We start from the raw sequence: 19,205 nt of genomic DNA, 5'->3' as shown, positions 1-19,205 counted from the left end.
CCTAGTGGCTCAGTTGGAAAATCCTCCCATACACCAAAAGGTTGTGCCTTCCATTCAGGTCAGGGTACATACCTAGGTTGTGGGTTCAATCCCTGGCTGGGGCAAGTATGGAAAGTAACTGGTCTATGTCTGTGTCTCTATCTTTACCCACATTCTCCCTCCATATCCCTCCCTCTAAAATCAATAAACATGCTCAGGAGAGGATTAAAAATTCTTTTGTCAGACACCTTTATATTGAATTGAATTGCATTGGAGATGAAGTTTGTAAAAAGCTTAATTATTTTTGTAATTTTGCTTTTTAAAGCGGCCCCCAAATACAGTACTGAAGTGTTGTCTGATGTTCCTAAAGCAGAGAAGGCTGTGAAGAGCACTTCTGTTTAGTCTGAATTTTCTTTAAAGAAGTTATTGGGTTTCTTTGTTTTTAAATATTTTATTTATTTTTAGAGAGAGGGGAAGGAGGAGAGGGAAACATCAATGTGCAGTTGCCTCTCATGTACCCCCTACTGGGGATGTGGTCCCCAACCCAGATATGTGCCCTGACTGGGAATTGAACTGATGACCCTTTGGTCCGCAGGCCTCTGAGCCACACCAACCAGGGCAGAAGTTATTCTTAAAACTCAATTACTGCAGTGGGTCTTAAACGTGTTGTCCCCAACCAGCAATATCAATATCACCTAGAACTTATTAGAAATGCAACTCAGTGGGTTAGACGCCTAACAATCTTTTAACCAGCGATTCTGATGTATGCTCAGATTGGGGAGCTCTACTACATTGTCTTTGTCCCAGATTTGGCCATTGGACACTTGATAGCCAACTGCTTAAAAGGATGAGATTGATTTTGGAAGACTTCCCGGGTAAATCAGAGTAGGATTACTTTTGCGTAAAAAAATTAAAGGAAACAAAATGTTCTTTCAGGAATTTGGGGGTATGATAGGCGAACTTAACATATTTACATCCTACGGTGCCTTTTGAATCTTGCCAGGAGCTGTATTTAATAAAGGAGAGGAAGAAAGGGGAGCCATGTGAACAAGTACAACTCGGGAAACTAGCTATGGAACGGTGAAGAGATCCGTGTTGCCGGGCTTGTGCCACGAAGGACAGTGTCCCCTTACACTGTCCCTATGAAAAACTATAGCTCAACTAGGCATTTATAGGTCCCGCTCACTGGCCAGCTAAGAAAGCTCAGTTGTAACCTGTCGAATCAACAAGCTGACACTTGGAGGCACCTGTTGCGAGTACGATTTTTAGTGATAAGGGAGTTTCACACTAGATGGCTGAGGTTCAAGTATCCGCTCTGCCTCGCAGTGTGGCGTGGGTATCTTGGAACTTGGGCAACTCGCTTCTCCGCCAAACGAGGGGTCTGGACCTTACGAGCTCAGCTCAAAATCTTAAACCTCTAATATTTCTTCCCCAGCCTACCGTTTTCCAAGGCCGCGGATGGGCAGGGAGTGCCAAAATAGGTTTTTTAAAAAAGAAAAAACCCACAAACAAAACCCGCTGTCCCGCAGTCCTACGTTCGAGACCTAAGGCTGAATAAGCAATTTAAGTCGGGGTTTTACCCTCCAGGTTACGGTTCCCGACAGTGCCCGCGAGTGTCCCAAACGGCTACAGCCCAGCCTCTAGCCAAACACCAGAAGAGGTGGCGCTTAATTGAAGTTCTTCAAACTTGTACTAGTCGTTTGAATCGATTTTAAAATAGCAGAGCCAAGGTAAAAGGGACAACGGTAACTGAGGCAACCGAAGAACAAGACGGAAGGGGCGGGCCCGTAGGGCGGAAGAAGCAGGGCGGGGCGCACCGGCTCTCCGACCCTTTCCGGGCCTCAATTTGGTGGCGGCAAAGTCGTTCTCTTCTGAGAGCTTGTGTCTGGTCCTATGCAGTAGGTCTTCCTGGGGGCCAGGATGGAAAAGCAACTGGGGAAGCAAGCTGCTGCCGCGCCCGCGGACTCCGGAGAGGAGGGCGCACTGCCGCCGGACGCCGGCGCCCAGAAGCATCCACAGGACCAAATGACCCTGCTGCTCAGGTTGTTTGTTCCCTCTGGCCCGCTGCGGGCCGTGGCCAAAGAGCTACGCCTTTTGCGCTGAATGGCCTAAAGGTTTCGAATTCAGACTCGGTCCCTGAATGGCTGTGCGACTGCATCTTTCGATAATAGTTCCTTAAGCTCCGTTCTTCGTCTTCGAAAAGAAGGGGGAGGGATGACATCTTTCCTATCACAGTTGCTAAAGAGGTTAAATGAGATGGTTTGGGGCAAGCGTTCAGCGTAGTGCTCTTACAGTTTTCGCAGTTTTATTCTCCCCCTCCCTTTCTTATCCCTTGATCCACTTTGGGCCACGATTTTCGAGCGGCTTGAAGGATACATCCAAGCCCTGAGTGTTGGGGGAGGTTGCCCCGCCCCTTTCTTTTAGCGCTACAGCCCTTTTCCATCCAGAAGGTTTTTTTAATGTTTTTATTTGTTATATTTTCTAAGCAGTTTATTCCTTACTGTATGTTAAAGTAACTCATTTTAACTAAATAACTAAAGGAATAACTAAGTAACTAAGTAACTAATAACTAAGTAACTAAAGGAATAAACTGCTTCCCCTAAGCAGTTGCTAGGGGAAGATTTCTTGAGAAGGGACATCAATCTTGTAAACCAGTGGGCAAACCACAACCAGGTCCACATTACTGCCTGTTTTTGTGTGAACCCCTCAAAATAAGAATAGTTTTTATGTCTTTAGGGATTGGGAGCGGTGGAATGTACAAGAAGAATATTTAATAACACGTGGAAGTTATATGAAATTCAAGTTTTATTGCCCTTAAATAAAAATTTATTTTTACTTAACACAGCTTCCCTTCTACAAGGAATGAATTGAATAAGTACAACACAGACCATATGACTCACAAATCCTAAAATATTTGCTGCTAGGTCCTTAAAGAAGTTTGCTAATCATTCTAAATCATAACAAAGGAATTTTAAAAAATAAGCACTGTGTTTGTCAGGTTCTCCACTGCTTTGGCTAATAAAGATCAGAAGCTCACTTTAAAAATCCCTCATGACCTGGCCGGTGTGGGTAAGTTGGTTGTAGCATAGTCCTGTAAACCGAAAGGTCGTCCGTTCAATTCCGGTCAGGGCATGCATAGGTTGCATTTAGGTCTCTGGCTGGGGCATGTACAAGAGCAACCCGTTGATATTTCTCTCCCTCCCTTCCCATCTCTCAAAAATCAATAAGCATTTCCTTGAGTGAGGATTAAAAGATAATAAATAAGTAAATATTCCCTTCTACTTGCAATATAAAATACTAAAACATTAAAGATAAGGAAATGAATCTTTCAGTGTGCCTTATAAAATGCTAGCCTAATTAACATCTAACAAATGGCTCTTTTCATTTGGAGTTTTGAAGCATAAGAAACTGCCATGGAGCTTTAGAAATTTGTCTGATATGTCTTAGCTTCTTTTTTTATTAAGATTTTATTTATTTATTTTTAGAGAAATGGGAAGGGAGAGAAACGTGTGAGAGATACACTGATTCAGCTGCCTTTTGCAGCTCCAACTGAGGATCTGGACCTCAACTCAAGTATGTGCCCTGACCAGGTGTCCAACCCCGCAGCCTTGCAGTTTGCAGGCCCGTGCTCAATACACTGAGCCATAGTAGCCAGGGCTCTTCTTAAAAATGTCTCAAAGTCACAAAGCAACAGTTTCAATTTTATGAAACTACCATGTAAGTGTGAAACATCTTGTAAGCACAGCTTAACTAATTACCATTTAGCCATAGCTTTTCTATTTATTTTATGTGTTATTTAAATTAAGTAGAATCATAGGACAACTAAGAAACTACGTTTTATTTATCTATCCAAGAATTAGTATCTTTGTATTTTTCTGGATCTCCTGTGCATTTTACAATATGGTCGTAAACTCATCAGTGTCTGCAGACTTCCCCGTTTTGATCTAGTTTTTTTGTGTAGCATTTCTCATTAAGCCCCACTTCTCTGTGGCCTATTAAGAATAAATTGAAATATGTATAATTTTAAGTATACAAGTGATGTAGAATTATATATATATGTTATTAACCAGTATCACCCCAAAGAATTCTATAAAAAATAAAGCAAAAAGAACACATTTTAAAATCAAATTTTTAACTTTTCCTCACAGATGCTGTTTTCTACTGTATTCCATTTTGTTGTCTTCCTCTGAGGCCTTAAAATTTTTTATGACCATTTTAAATAAAACGAGGCAAAACTAGAAGACTTTAATGCTGTTTATTTATACTTATTTTGTTGTATTAGCTTCCAAAAAATGAGTTACTTTAACATACAGTAAGGAATAAAACCTCAATAAATATATTACTTTCTCTTTTTATCTTTTCAGACTGAGAGCACAGACAAAACAACAACTCTTGGAATATAAGTCAATGGTTGATGCAAGTAAGTATTTGTATTTCCTTTTTTTTTAAGATTTTATTTGTTTGTTTGTTTAGAATCTATATGGGTACTTTATTCAGATGGCCAGTGATCTGAAAAGATGGTGGGTTTATATACTACCAGACTGTCTTAAATCCCGTTTTCAACAGACCCTTTGTATAAGGAGAAGAAAAGTGTAGGTAATGGGTTTGGAATTCAGGGAAAAAGTTACTCAGATTAAAAAAGAAAAGCATTCTTTAATCTGTGCCCTGGGCAGTGATTTTTATCTGTGTCTTCTGTGGTGGGTGGTAGGCTTCTGTCCCTGGAGCGCAATGGCTTAGGTACCATCTTGATTGCTTGAGTCCTCCTGAGACACAAAGGTGGAGCTGCTTATGGCCTCCTGGAGTCAAGGTGGGTTATACCTCTAATTCCTGAAACAATAACTGATAACATGTCTTTGCAAAAATAATTTCTCTTTTTCTCAACCCCTCAAACAGTAGGCAATACCCTCTTCTCTTTTTATTGTATAAAATAATGTGCGCAACTTCCATTTTCTGGAGCATTTTCTCAACTCATTAAGGTTTTGCTTCCTGGAAATTGTCATCAGTTTGTCTCAGGTAAACTCATAAAAATTCTCTGTGGGTTTGAACGTTTCTTACATTGGTATAACTTAATCTAAATTATGTTTCAGCTCCTGAGCTCGAAGGCAGCCCCCTGGCATCTCTCTTTGAAACCAGTTCTGAAAACCAACTTACTTCTTTTTAGAGAGAGGGAAAGAGGGAGAGCAACACCGGTTGCCTTCAGTGCACACTCCGACCCAGGACTGAACCGGCAAACCAGGCCCGTGCCCTGAATGAGAATCTAACTGAGAGCCTTTCCCTTTGTGAGGTGACACTCATCCAACTGAGCCACACTGTCAGGGCATATTTGCATTTTCAAATAAGGTTTTTTGAGTTTGATGAGTACTCTAGGGAAAGGACAGTCAACTTTAGAAAAAGCTGCTTACTTAGGGAATAGGAGTGGCAGCATAATGCTGCATTATACCACATAGAAGGCAAAAAGCAGGCTTGCCCAGGCCCTGTAGAACTAGTTAGGGATTCAGGAAATACATGTCAGGAAATACATGGTTATATCTAAATAACAATACAAGGCAATTAAGTTCTATTGATCAGAAAACTGAAAGATCCCAGTGGGCTTAAGGAATCATAGAACTTGCTACCATCAATTTAAAGACTGAATTAGCAGGTCATATAACTATGAAGCAAGTGATCTGAGACCTATACTTTGAGAAGCACTGCGTAATAGAAATGAGAAGCAAAGGGGTATCAGCTTAAAGACATGAATGACAATTTTTTATTGTAAACACAAAAATTTTTTTTTAAAGATTTTATTTATTTATTTTTAGGGAGGGAAGGGAGGAGGGAAGAGAGAGAGACATCAATGTGCAGTTGCTGGGGGTTATGGCCTGCAACCCAGGAATGTACCCTGGCTGGGAATCAAACCTGGGACACTTTGGTTCCCAGCCCGCACTCAATCCACTGAGCTACACCAGCCAGGTCATAAACACAAAAATTTTTAATTTATCTTTTAAAATGATTAATTCAGAAGTCTCTGGGACCAAGAGAGTAGTGAAATGATGGGTTTCGCCCTCCAGAAGCAATAATCGCCAATTGCCACCTGACTCGTAAGCCTTTGGCTCACAAAGGTAGGCTTGGTGAACCTTGTTTTCTCAAAGAAAGGGGCTTAAAGAATAAAATCAAATAATACATTAGGTTGACTCAAGAATTGTTATTCAATACTATTGAAACAAGGAATCTCATAGATCTCTGCTTCACTTCACCTGAATCTGTGTTTGAACTTAGGTAATTTTCAGACTCTGCTCAAATTTTATTTCAAAGCCATAAATCAGCAGCAGTTCTGCTGTGTTTTCCATTGGATATTGTTGGGTTTCTAAAGTCTTTTTATGCAAAAACAAACAAAAAACTAACTAAAAATGAGGCCTGTCACTTCTTTTCTGCTTACTACAACTAAAAAATTGGGAACTAGGATATGAACCAGACCTTCTTGCCTCCAAAGCCATGACCCTTCCATTATATCAGTAATGCTTACCTCAAAGATGGCCAGTCAGTGGTCACTGTCCATCCCCTTACAGAGTGAATGGTCCCCTTATTTCCAGCTCTCATGCTTTTTAAATTAAACCTATGATGTTTACTTTAAAAATGAGCTAATGTTTTTGCATGAAAGTCCACATAATCGAAAAGGATAATCTATCTTAGAAGACAGGATGTAGGGGGAAAACTATTCAAAATTTGGACCATTGAGGATTTATCTCTGTAGATATTCCTGCATTCATTTTTCTCCTTTTAAGTCTCCGATGTGTCCCTGCCACCATGCCAGGCATGGAGATAGTGTTGAACAAGACAGATTTGAATTTGCCCTCATGAATCTTAAGTTCTCTATAGCAAAACAGGTAAGCGAAGAAACATATCAGATAGTTATGAAGTATGGTCAGTGTGCTGAAGGTAGTAATGGTGCAGTGATGGGGTGATTGAGATGGCTCTTCTGAGAAAATGACATAAGAGCTAAAATCAAATGATAAGAAAGAGTCTCCCTTCTCAAACAGTCAGTCTTGGTTTTCCCTCTAATAGCTAATTTCATTTTTAAGGGATTGTGACATCTGAAAACTTGAGTAGATTTAGTAGTCCACACTAAAGAATGTCTACAAGTAAAGGAGAAGATAAATTTAAAGCAAGCCATGAGAAGTTAGGTTATCGTCTTTGAATGAAGACGATATCCAAAAGTGATTATTTTACCATTAAAAAAAAGTTATTTAACATTCCCGTCATTATAGAAAGTTGTATTGAGCAGCCATGTTCTAGAATTTGATGTAAATGGAATTATATGATAATGTATTTTTTGTCAGAAATCTTTTCATTGAGAATTCATTTAATATTAAATTCATTTTAAAATATATATTTCAGTAGTTTTTAATATATTCACGATGTTGCCCTGGCTGGTGTGGCTCAGTGGATTGAGTGCTGGCCTGCAAACCAAAGGGTTGCTGGTTTGATTCCCAGTCAGGGCACATGCCTAGGTTGTGGGTCACATGCCCAGTAGCGGGCACGCAAGAGGCAACCACACATTGATGTTTCTTTTCCTTCCCCTCTCTAAAAATAAATAAATAAAATCTTTTACAAAATAAATAAATTATATATATATATAATTATATAATTATAATTATAATTTACATATAATTATATATAATTATATATAATATATATTATATTATATATATAATTTTATATATAATTATAATTTATATAATTATAATATAATTATATAATTATATATATATATATTCCCCCCCAACAATGTTGTACAACCATTACAACTAATTTCCACCACCCTAAAGAGAAACTTAGTACCTGTTAGTAGTCATTCCCAATGTGTCTGGCTACTTTTACACAGTGTAGTATTTTTATGATTCATCCATGTTGTTTGTTTCAGTAATTCATTTCTTTCTATTGTGGAGTGTGTTCCATGATGACTATATCACTATTTGTTTATTCATTCACCTGCTGATGGACATGGAATTGTTTGCAGTTTCTGCACATTTTAAGTAAAGCTGCTATGGACATTTGTTATTTGTACTTGTCTTTTTGTGGACATTTGTTTTCATTTCTCTTGGTTAAAAACCTGAAAGTGAAGTTGCAATTCACGTGATAAGCATATGTTTAATTTTTTAAGAATCTGCCAAACAGCTAAGATGATTATAGTGTTACAAAACATTCCCCTCAGCAGGGTATGAGATTGCTAGTTACTCGATGTCCTCTTCAAAACTTGGTACTGACAATCTTTTTAAATGTTACCCATTCTAATAAGTACTTAGTGGTATCTCCTGTGGCTTTACTTTCTATTTCCTACTAACTAATCATGCTAAGTATCTTTTCATGTGTTTATTGGCAATTTATATATGAATGTACTTTTTTGAAATGTCTGTTCAAATCTTTGCCCGTTTTTTAATTGGATTGTTGGACTCTCTAAGTTTGAGATTTTATCTAAGAAATCTGTGACTACCTCACAGTCAGAAAGATTTTCTCCTGTTTTGTTCTAGAAATTTTATGGTTTTAGTTTTAACATTCAGGTCTGATTTTCTAGTTAATTTTTGTGTATGGTGTGAGCTAAGGGGGTCAAGGTTCATTTTTTTCCATATGGAAATCCAGTTTTTTCAGCATTGTTTGTTGAAAAGGCTTTTCAGTCTCCATAGCATATGTGTGGGTCTGTATCTGCCCTCTTTCCTGTTTTCCTGTGAGGCATTTGTCTGTGCTGACCATAGTACCACACTGCCTCAACTACTGTAGCTATATAGTAAATCTCGATATCAGCTACCATAAGTCCCCTGATTTTCTTCTTTGTCAAAATGGTTTTGACTGTTCTAGGTCCTTTGCATTACTATATGCATTTTAAAATCGACTTTTCTTTTTTCTGTAGAACAATTTCTATAAATTGTTGAAATTCTGAATGGGATTTGATTATGATCTTTAGATCCATGTGGGGGAAATTTTTATTTTAGCAATATTGGCTCTCCCAATACAAGTACATAGTATGTTTTTCCCATTAAAAAATTTGGTAGTGTTCAACGTAGAGGTCATACACATATTTTATTAAATTGATTCTTGAGTATTTGCATGTTTTTGATGCATTTGTACATGGTACTGTTAAATTTGAATTTCCAATTTGTATAAACATACAGTCAATTTTTTGTGTTGATCTTGTTCAGTTTTTACTCCCTTTTATTTTCTATAATTCTAAAACTGTTCTGTCCAATATGGTAGACACTAGTTCTGTGGCTGTTGAACACTTGTAATGTGATTAGTCTTCATTGAGAAGGGCTGTAAGTGTAAAATGTGCACTAAAGAAAAGGTTGTGAAATATTTCATTAGTAATTTTAAATTGATTACATGTTGAAATGATACTGTTTTGTATCTATTGGATTAAATAACCTATATTAAAATCATTTTGACTTGTTTCTTCAGTAATGTGGAAACTAGAAAATAAAATTACATATTTGGTTTATATTTGTGGCTTACATTATATTTCTGGACAGCGCTGTTCTAAATAAAACATTGCTAATTTCAAAAAATTACCCTGGTCAGATAGCTCAGTTGGTTGGAGCATTGTCCTGATATGCCAATGTTGTGGGTTCAATCCTTGGTCAGGCATGTATAAGAATAAACCAGAGAATGCATAAATAAGTAGAACAACAAATCAGTGTTTTTCTCTCTCTCCCCCCCCTTTCTCTGCCTAGAATCAATCAATTAAAAAAAATTTTAATAAAAAAATTATTTATTTGTAGATGAAGAAAAAACTCCAGAAGAAATCATTCCAGAAAAGCACATTGAAACGTATGTTATATTTCAAATTTTATTTGTGGCTTTTACTAAAGATTTCATAATAATATCCATCTTATAGTATTTTCTTTTTTTTCCCCCTTTACTTCCCAAGTAATTTGTCATGCATGTATTGAGAACTTGTTGATATAGGGTACAGACTTACATATATATACATGAGCAATCCTATTAGCACTTTTGGTATTGTCCCTTAATAAGATATTTATCAGAATGTCTCAGGAGGCATCAGTTTGCCAAATCTGTAAGTGCATTGGTGTGGTGAACCTATAAAATACTTTTATTTAGATAGAGGCATTTCTCTTTTTTCAAAAGTTTACTTCATACATTTATTCCAATAGTGACTTCTCCTGATATTGCTGAAATTCTTTTATTTATGCTTTTTTAATAGTAAAATTGAAGACCTGGAAAATGAAATTGAAGAGGTGAAAATGGCTTTTGAAATGAAAAAGCTTGCATTAGATAGGTAATTATTTCATAAATAAGCATTGTGAATGGAATGCAAAATGAGTATGGCTAGAGGTGGAAAAAATATTTTAGTCTAAATGAATTAAGCAAAATGGTCACACAAATTTTGAACACTGAGAGAAAAGTTATATCATTCACTTAAAGAACTTACATGATACAGGGTTAATAAGGAAATGTCAAAACAATATAAATGTGAAGTTAAATCCCATTCATCGTTTGAAAGGATCGTGTGGATTTGTTTATTCCAGTAACTGTTAATTGTGTAAAAGAATTGTCATCGAGTTTAAAGTATATTTTAAATTAGCTTTTGCATCTGTAGTTTAAAATTTATTCAACAAATATTTGAGCCCTTGCTATGTCCTAAGCTTTGTGCTAGGTGTTGGTATACAGTTGTTAATAAGATAAACACAGTCTCTTATTGACTTTCTGAGCTGAATTAATTATCTCAATTAAGTTAATGAGTTTTAAAAATTACTTTCTTGTATTCCTCGCCTTCCTAGATGAATTTCTTCATACATGTAATTGAAAAGTAGTAGTGCTTTTCACTGTCTTTTTTTTTTTTTAAGATTTTATTTACTTATTTTTAAAGAGGGGGAACAGAGGAAAAAGGAGAGGGAGAGAAACATCAGTGTGATAGACAAACATCGATTGATTGCCTCTTGTAGTCACCCCAACTGGGCCACTGAACTGGTAACCCAGGCTTGTGGCCTGACTGGGAACTGAACTGGCCACTTTTTGCTTTGCAGAACGACGTCCACCCAACCAGCTAAGACACATTGGTCAGAGCTAAAGTGCTTTTAATTGCTTCTGACAGTGAGCTTTCCCCCAGTGAACTAATATATCTATAGATAATATATAGATATATTATCTATATAATGCTGGCTCATTATATAGATCATATTTTTTAACTAAGGTGACTTCAGAGGTATTACGATACATCCTTTTAATAAATGTTCGTGTGTGTGACAAAAAGGAAGGGCTCTAATATTGCTGAGTTGACTGACTTTTTTTTCTTCTTCTTTTGCACTGTTACTTATGTAGCTCCTCCACCAAAGACATCATAGTCAAGGGCAGGAAAGGGCTGCAAAGTGTTTAGTTTATGCCTTTTTTGACACCACACTGACTTTTTATTATTACTTATTTATTAGCTATTTGAATTTAACAGTGATTTATGGAGCTTGTTTGTATGTAGGCATATTTCAAACTTTATAGTTAAATGTGGGTTTGATTCTCTAACTCTTTCCATTTCAGGCCCTCTAGATCTCTGTAGTGACTGCATGCGTGTTGCTTTTCCAGGCACCAAGGTGGATGGCTGAGAAAGCAAAGCTCAGGCTGGATTTCAGGCTGGCAGTGCACAACTACGTGCAGCAGCCCCATCCATCTTAGTGTGCATTCATATTTCTGTGACTTATCAAATATTTCCCATATAATACTATTTTAAAACCTACTTATGTTTTATGTTATATTTAAATAGAAATCAGTCTTTAACTTGTCATATTTTTTAATTTTCTTTTCAGTGTACCATAAATGCTATCCATGTTTTATAATACCAGGTTTTTTCCTCTCATAGGATGCAACTTTCGACGGCCCTTAGAAAAAACCTGGAAGAAAGTAACATTCAGAATAGGTACCTTTTTCTTTCTGGATTTGGTTAAGGATGGGAATTAGAAGGGGGATCTGCATAATGACTTTAGTTTCTTGATTTTTAAAAAAATTAACTGTCACTGCCAACCACTTTTATCTGGAGAATAAGAAAAGTGATGGAAGTTTTGTGGGCCTTGCTCAGTATTACAACTACTTTTATAGTCCCACTGACATCTTGTTTATATTCCAACGCTAAGAAGCAATTTAGGTTTTAACCGGATAGTCTGAAAATTTGGAGGAAGGTTTGAAAGTTAATTTTGTGCATCATGCACTGAAAACCAGGAACAGTTGCTATTTCATTTAATCAACAACAACCCAGTGATTGAAGGTAAACTATTTTTCATTAGCAGAAATGAGCTTGTACACATTTAACAGTTTGTCAAGTAATATAAAATAAAGACTCTGGCAGTCAGGGTCCCCTACAATCTGGTTCTAAATGTCTGGCCTCAGGAGCCTTACCTGTGATCTTATCTCCCAAGGCTCTAAAAATCTTGTTATATAAAAATCCTCTCCCGTAAGCAGCAGAAAAAGTCTAAGATAGAGTTGGGCACTTCTATCTTGGTGGTTCAGACTCACACACATTCTCCCCATATTCCATATAGATCCAGGGTTATATAAACCCTAAAGTCTGAATTGAGCTAACTCTTGTTCTTCCATAAAATGAGAGCTTAAAAACATTCTTGAGTTAAAGGAGTATAGGACAGATTCATCATAAACTTTACAACCAAGTACAGCTGTAACCAGTAGAAAATGAGTTCAATTCTTCCATGTCTGTGTAGATTCCTCCTTTTCAGCCTCTCCACTACCTCCCTTCTACAGTATCAGAGTAATTGGTATTATCACAGTGACCACATTGCTTGTCCCACCCCAAACCTACTGACTCTGAATCTAAAAACCAAGGTGTGGGGGTGGAGGGTGGTGGAGTGGGCAGCTGTCAACCCACATTGAACAGCCCTCCCAAAGGGACTGTGGCACTTTGAAATATGAGAACTGTTTTTGCCAGGCCTATTTCACACCCTCTGGCTCCAGCCATTCCAAACTATTTGACCTAGGTGATCACTTCATGTCCTTTAAGATTCCAGGGTGTCCCTTGCCCCACTCTGCACAAGTCTTGTAGTGGTTCATATCCATTACTGGTTGTGATGGAACCATACTATGGTTGTAAATTTATTTTTCTCCTCTACCAGGTTCTTTCCTCTCTGAAAACAGGCACTATGCCTGGCTCAGTTCTTGGTATGTAGTAGGCACTCAGAAATGTTTGTTGAAGAAATGGAGACAAAAAGCAGTTTATTCAGTGAAACTATTCTGCATGAAACTGTGATAGTGGATTCATGTCATTATACAGTTGTCAAACCCACAGCATGTACAACAACAAAGGTGGATTCTAATGTAAACGGTGGGCTTTGGGTAATTACGTTGTGTCAGGTAAAGGTTTATCATTTGTAATTGTTGGACCTGTGTGGTGGATGTTGACAGTAGGGGAGGCTGTGCATGTGTAGGGGCAGAGGGTATAGTGACTTACATTCTGCTTAGTTTTGCTATGAACCTAAAATTGCTTTAAAAAGTAAAGTATTTTTCAAAAGAAACTTATTAGCAAATTGTTAGTTTTTTCTCCCTAAATATGAGATTTTTAGAAATGTTCCTACATGCTTGAATTTGGTATTTTTGTTGTCCGTAATCAAAAATTTTTCTAGGGAAATGCATCTCTACTTTTAAACAGAAATTTAGTTTACATCAAACTTTTCCAGATTTATTGTTAGATGATGATTTTCTATTGAAGTGTACAGTTAATTTAACGAAAGTATATAATACTAATTGGTTCCTTCACTAATGAGGCATTGCTTTTAACTAAGACTAACATCATATTTTTTATTTCTTTTCAGTGAGCTCATGGAAAACATGAAACACATATTAAAGCTAAATAAAATAATAATGACATCACAGCAGGTAACTTTACACATGGGGTTGCTTATGCATTCTCAGTGATTTTAGTAACACTTTCTTGCTGGTAACTGCATTATATATGATTAAATAGGATTGCCCAAAGGGACTGATATGGTTGGAACTCAGTGTCCTTAAGTTTTCTCTCGCTCTCTTTTTTTAAATCTTCACCCAAGGATATATTTACTGATTTTGGAGAGAGAGAAACATTAGTCAGTTGCCTCCTCCTGCATGCACCCTGGGGTCAAACCCATAGCCTAGGTATGTGCCCTGACCAGGGATCAAACCCTCAACCTTTTGTTATATGGGGTGATGCTCTAACCAATTGAGCCACCTGGCGAGGGCTTTTCTCTCTCTTTTTCATAACTCAATTATTTTTCATTAATGTTGCTAAATGTCTACTTATAGTTTATGCTACTTTCTCCTCTCTTGTTGTATAGAAATGAAGTAATTAAAAACTGGAGGTTTAGAAAATATAAACCAAGATAAAATTCAGTGATTTAAGTATTACATGTTTGTTCTTAGGTAGTGTGCCTTAATCTTTTTATTTCTAATAACAGGAATCTTGGGATTTGGAGGCAAAACTGCTTAATGTTAAAAAGAAGAGATTTGGTATGTAGAACAGTTCTTGGGGGTTTTGTATAACATTTTCACTTCATATGGAGATTGATAGGGCCACATCTCTCAGCTCTGAGAAATTTCTTAATTTTCAAATTTTCTTAAAATTTTAGGCATGGCAACTTAAAAAGTAGTATATAAAATATATTTTGCTTGATATACTTTTGTTGTTTTAGAACATTGTCACGAAATGAGTACATTCTCAGTGAGGGGAAATCAAATGATACAGAAAAGTGTGATGTGAAAGTCCTGCCTCCTTCCTGTGTGACCGCAGTTAGACGTGTTTATATGTCCATAATTTTTATGTGGTCAGTTAATACATGTGGTTCTACAGCTTTGTAATTTAATGAACATGAGATGGCTTTTTGCATTGAAATTACTGAAATGTTTATTTCAAAAGTAGTACACATTCTCTATAGAAAATTTGGAAACAGTAAAGTATATGTAGGAAAAGTTAAATTTTTTATTTTACCATCAAGAGATAATCCATCTTCAATGCTTATTTTTTTATATAAAATTGGCATCACTTTATTCTGTGTTGTAAACTGCTTTCTTCATTTTAACAGCATGGTTTATTATTTTTAAATATGTAGATTTGTCTTATTGTAAGTAATGTAAGGGTCAGAAATAGTCTTGATTATCTGATCTAATTATCCTTTGACTATGTAATATTTTTCCATTGCATTCTAACCTACTTTCGATACATTAAGGTAAGGAACCAAGCTCCTAAGACATACCCATTTATACCCATTTATGTTTTCAAATAGTTTAATTCTTGGAACATTTCAGGAACTACAATAAATGGTTGATGTTTATATCTTGAGAAGGGAACCTTTTCATTGAAAATTCATCTTAGTGATATGTTATTTTATAAATAAAAAAGGGGAAACTATTTGCTAACATATAACTTTTACCTATTTTGGTACCTGTAGTAGGTCCTCTTTGACACTCTGTCACTTCAGACATTTGTGAACAGCTATCATTATCATATATACAGACCTTGAACATTTGCATTGCTAAGCACAAATTTCAGATATTGGTATTTTGTACCAGAGAAGTCATATTTAGATCAAAATAGAACTTCAACCTAAAATTCTCCTAATTGAAAATTTTCTCTTGCCCTGATTGGTGTTGTTTAGTGGGTTGGGCGTCATCCTGCAAACCAAAAGGTTGCAGGTTCAATTCCCAATCAGGGCATACGGCTGGGTTGAGGGCCAGGTCCCAGGTTGGGGATGTGCAAGAGACAACTGATCAATGTTTCTCTTCCTCTCTTTCTTCCTCCCTTCCCCTCTCTCTCTAAAAATAAATAAATAAAATCTTTAAAAATATTTTCTCTTGACTGAAATAACCATAATTTTTTAGGATTCTTGTTTGTAGGAATTGCTACATATAGTACCTTGTTTTATTTTTAACCTCATAGAATTAAAACGAGCTTCAGAACAAAAGTTTTTAGAAGTACAGACTGAAAAGAACAAACAGAAAGATGATTTGGACAGTATGGAAAATTCAGACAAGATAAAGACCTTAAAACAAAAGCTACAGATGGAGATACAAATTACTACAGTTATTCAACATGTGTTCCAGGTAACGTGTATGTAAATAAGGAAGGGAGGTAAAGAACTTTGTTTTGTTTAGTAAAAATGGTTGATTTTATTACTTTTAGAATTACAGTTAGTCTTTGATCTTGGCAGAATAACTCAGTACTGAAAATTGGTCTGTTTACATATATCTGTAATTCATGTATATTTAATGTCTATGGCTTTGATTTTTCATTATGGCATTTATAAATGGAATGATTTTTAGCAGCCCTGTGGAGGCATGATACAGTGGTGGAGAGCATTAGATTCCAAGTTGGGAGTTTGGGGAGAACATAGATGGGGGTGATGGGAGTCTAGAGTTAAGATCCTGACTGCCACTTAATAGTGGCTGACCATGAGCAAATTATTAACTTGCCTAAGTGTCCCTGTCCTAGTTTAGAAAGAGTGGTGTGAAAACTAAAGAATATAATTCGTGCTAATCTCCTTAGCATAGTGTCTGGTCCAAGTAAATTCTCAATAAATGTTGGTAGTTATAATCATGTCAAGTTTTAAATTTCAAGTGTCCACGTCTTTATTCTGGGGTTTTTTTAAGTACTTTTTGAATTATAAAATGTCTCTGGAACTGTTGAAATACTTAAATTGCCAGTTTCGAATTATGAAGATGCACAGTTAAAATGGTCTATTACATGTAAAGCAAATGCCTATTATGCATAACACATATCCTTGTACAATATGAGGCCTTATGTGTCACCATAAGAAATTCTTCCCCAGGTCTTACACATACTTTTTAGTAACAGTGGGTTTTTCAATTAGAAGTAATCAAATCCCCTAAGCTAACCTTAAGAGGAGGATTACATCATGAGTAAAGAATCATTTTCATTTTCTTTGGCACATGTTTCTGTCTACTCCTTTGAGACTTCTGTTAGTCTGCATTTCTTTTTTTTTTTCTTTTAATTTTTTTATTGTAAGAGAGTTTATTTAGAAAGTCACAGAAGTAAAAAAGGTGAGCCAACTGGGCTGTATGGGCTCAGGAAATAAGTTACAGAGGCAAAGGAAAGGCTGGAGTTTAGAAAAGAAAAGGCAAAGGTAATGCACCTGGTGGACAGGAGAGGAGGGGGAGGGACAGGTGCCAGGAGTGCTCCAGAGCCAGTGCAGCTGGGGAAATAAGAGTGCAGCTGGGAAAATAAGGGGGTGGAATGCATTATTCTGCATTTCCTAATTTTTATTTACATTCTCTAAATTAGTGTTAATTTTGAGTTAATTCATTGCTTTGTTAAACAGATTATTGATTTGGCCAAGTTGGGAGCTCTCTTTGTTCCTAATGGAATGGGTCTTCAGGGGTTCAGTCACGTTTGAATGCTTACTTTCATCTGCCTTTGCAAATTTGACTGAATTTGTATACACTAGCCCTTTTATTTACTTATGGCAAGAACATGCCTTATATAGGCCAAAGTTTTGTGTTTTATGTGTTATAATATACCATTATACTCTAAAGTGGATTTTAATATTTCAATTAGTAACTCAGTATCATTGAGCTATATAGTTTTTCAGTGCATACTGACCAGAAATTTCATTAATTATGACCCTAATTATTCTTCCATTGTCTACCACAAAACTGCTCTTCATCTTTTTTCAGGGTCTTGAAACTTGGCAAGAACTGAGAACTAAGCTCTTTTACCTCTTTTTAAAAATAGGACATATTAGTTAGGCTCAAATTGCTGTTCACCATACAAGTACAAAGTGAACTCTGAACCAACTGCAATCTTTTCCCTTTAATCTAGAATACCACTGCAGGCATCCTTAATGGGAGAAACTGCCCACAAAAACTGACGCAGCATAAAAAATTGTTAGCATTGTAAATCTTCCCTAGCAGCATGGGGATCAAGCCTGAAGCCTCACTGAAAGTGGAAGTGAGCATATAATAATGTATCACTGTGTTTTTCTCATGATCACAGATTAAATGTTCACACTTTGTTTGGCAATTATTTGATGAGATTAGTGAAATAGGATGTTTTGAAAGCTTGTTAAATATTAAAGTACTTATAACTTTAATTTGAAAAAAATTGTTTTTGTGTGTGTTACAGAACCTCATTTTGGGGAGTAAAGTCAATTGGGCAGAGGATTCTGCTCTTAAGGAAACTGTTCTGCAGCTTGAGAAGAATCTCACCATGATGTAATAAAAATTCTATGTTGTCATTATTTGCTTTTATCTGTGATACATCATTTAAATAGCACATTTTAGGTGCAATATGTTTTTTGGTATTTTTGGAACTATTCTTATACTACAAATTTTTTTTTAGCTTAACACTATAACATGGAATCTATTGTTTTAAATATGATAATTAAAGTGACTGGCATACTCCAAAAGAATCTGAAAATCTTGGCCTTACAAGGGGGTTTGGAAAGACTTTATCTAGTCAGCTTTCCACTCAATGTGGACATTTTTTCTAAGTTCCTGGAAGTCCCAACTCTTATTTGTAATACATCTGTGCATTTCTTTGTCAACCAAAATACCAGAAAAATTAGAAAAGCATATCCACATCTTTATTTTTTAACAGTCAGTTGTATTTTATTCAAATAAATCTTATTTTAGATTTATTTCATGACAGATTCTCTTTTTTAAAATTTATTATATATATTTGAATTATTTATTTTTAGATAAAGGGGAACAGATGGAGAAAGAGAGGGAGAGAAACATCAGTGTGTGGTTGCCCCTTGCATACCCCCAACTGGAGACCTGGCCCACACCCCAGGCATGTGCCCTGACTGGGAATCAAACCAGCAACCCCTTGGTTGCAGGCTGGCACTGAATCCACTGAGCCACACCAGCCAAAGCTACAGATTCTTTTTTTTTTTTAATTGAGATATAATTGACATGTAACGTGTAAGTTTAAGGTATACAGCGTGTTGAATTGACCACCATGGCATTAGCTAACATCTCTATTATGTCATAATTTTTTGTGAAAACATTTAAGATCTAGTCTCTTAGCAACTTTGAAGTATATAATACAGTATTGTTAATTGTAATCACAATACTGTATGTTAAATCTCTAAAACTTAATCATCTTTTTAAAAAAGACTTTTAAAATTTATTTTTAGAGGGAGGAAGGGAGGAAGAAAGAGAGGGAGAAAAACATCAATTATAGTTGTCCACACACCCCCTACTGGGGACCTGGCCTGCAACCCAGGCATGTGCCAAAGACTGGGAATCAA

The 19,205-nt window shown here is 36.3% G+C and overlaps 1 protein-coding gene and 1 non-coding gene across 3 annotated transcripts; one reads left to right on the top strand and one right to left on the bottom strand.

The window, feature by feature from the left end:
* Positions 1-1,795: 1,795 nt before the first annotated feature.
* On the top strand, positions 1,796-18,593 carry CENPH (centromere protein H). 2 transcript variants are annotated; one of them, XM_045848001.1, is made up of 9 exons: positions 1,796-2,021; positions 4,344-4,399; positions 9,732-9,780; positions 10,175-10,249; positions 11,822-11,878; positions 13,779-13,842; positions 14,397-14,448; positions 15,875-16,038; positions 18,077-18,593. In XM_045848001.1, the coding sequence occupies exons 1-9, from the start codon at positions 1,900-1,902 to the stop codon at positions 18,167-18,169; spliced, it is 732 nt and encodes a 243-aa protein (XP_045703957.1). In that variant the 5' UTR covers positions 1,796-1,899; the 3' UTR covers positions 18,170-18,593. The 2 variants fall into 2 exon arrangements, with proteins under 2 accessions (XP_045703957.1, XP_045703958.1); XM_045848002.1 differs by lacking the exon at positions 10,175-10,249.
* On the bottom strand, positions 11,276-11,376 carry LOC123825018. Its single transcript, XR_006786803.1, has one exon. It is a non-coding gene; the product is annotated as a small nucleolar RNA SNORA13 (small nucleolar RNA).
* Positions 18,594-19,205: the final 612 nt, after the last annotated feature.

Source organism: Phyllostomus hastatus, unplaced genomic scaffold (assembly GCF_019186645.2).
Source record: "Phyllostomus hastatus isolate PE091 unplaced genomic scaffold, TTU_PhHast_1.1 phas_contig_58, whole genome shotgun sequence".
NCBI classification, from domain to species: domain Eukaryota; kingdom Metazoa; phylum Chordata; class Mammalia; order Chiroptera; family Phyllostomidae; genus Phyllostomus; species Phyllostomus hastatus.
This window is presented reverse-complemented; position numbering and strand designations above follow the sequence as displayed.

Coding starts and splice junctions, on each gene's coding strand:
- CENPH (XM_045848001.1), top strand. CDS start 1,900: ATGGAAAAGCAACTGGGGAAGCAAGCTGCTGCCGCGCCCGCGGACTCC. Junction 10,250..11,821: donor AAAAAGCTTGCATTAGATAG/GTAATTATTTCA, acceptor TTCCTCTCATAG/GATGCAACTTTCGACGGCCC. Junction 16,039..18,076: donor TTATTCAACATGTGTTCCAG/GTAACGTGTATG, acceptor TGTGTGTTACAG/AACCTCATTTTGGGGAGTAA.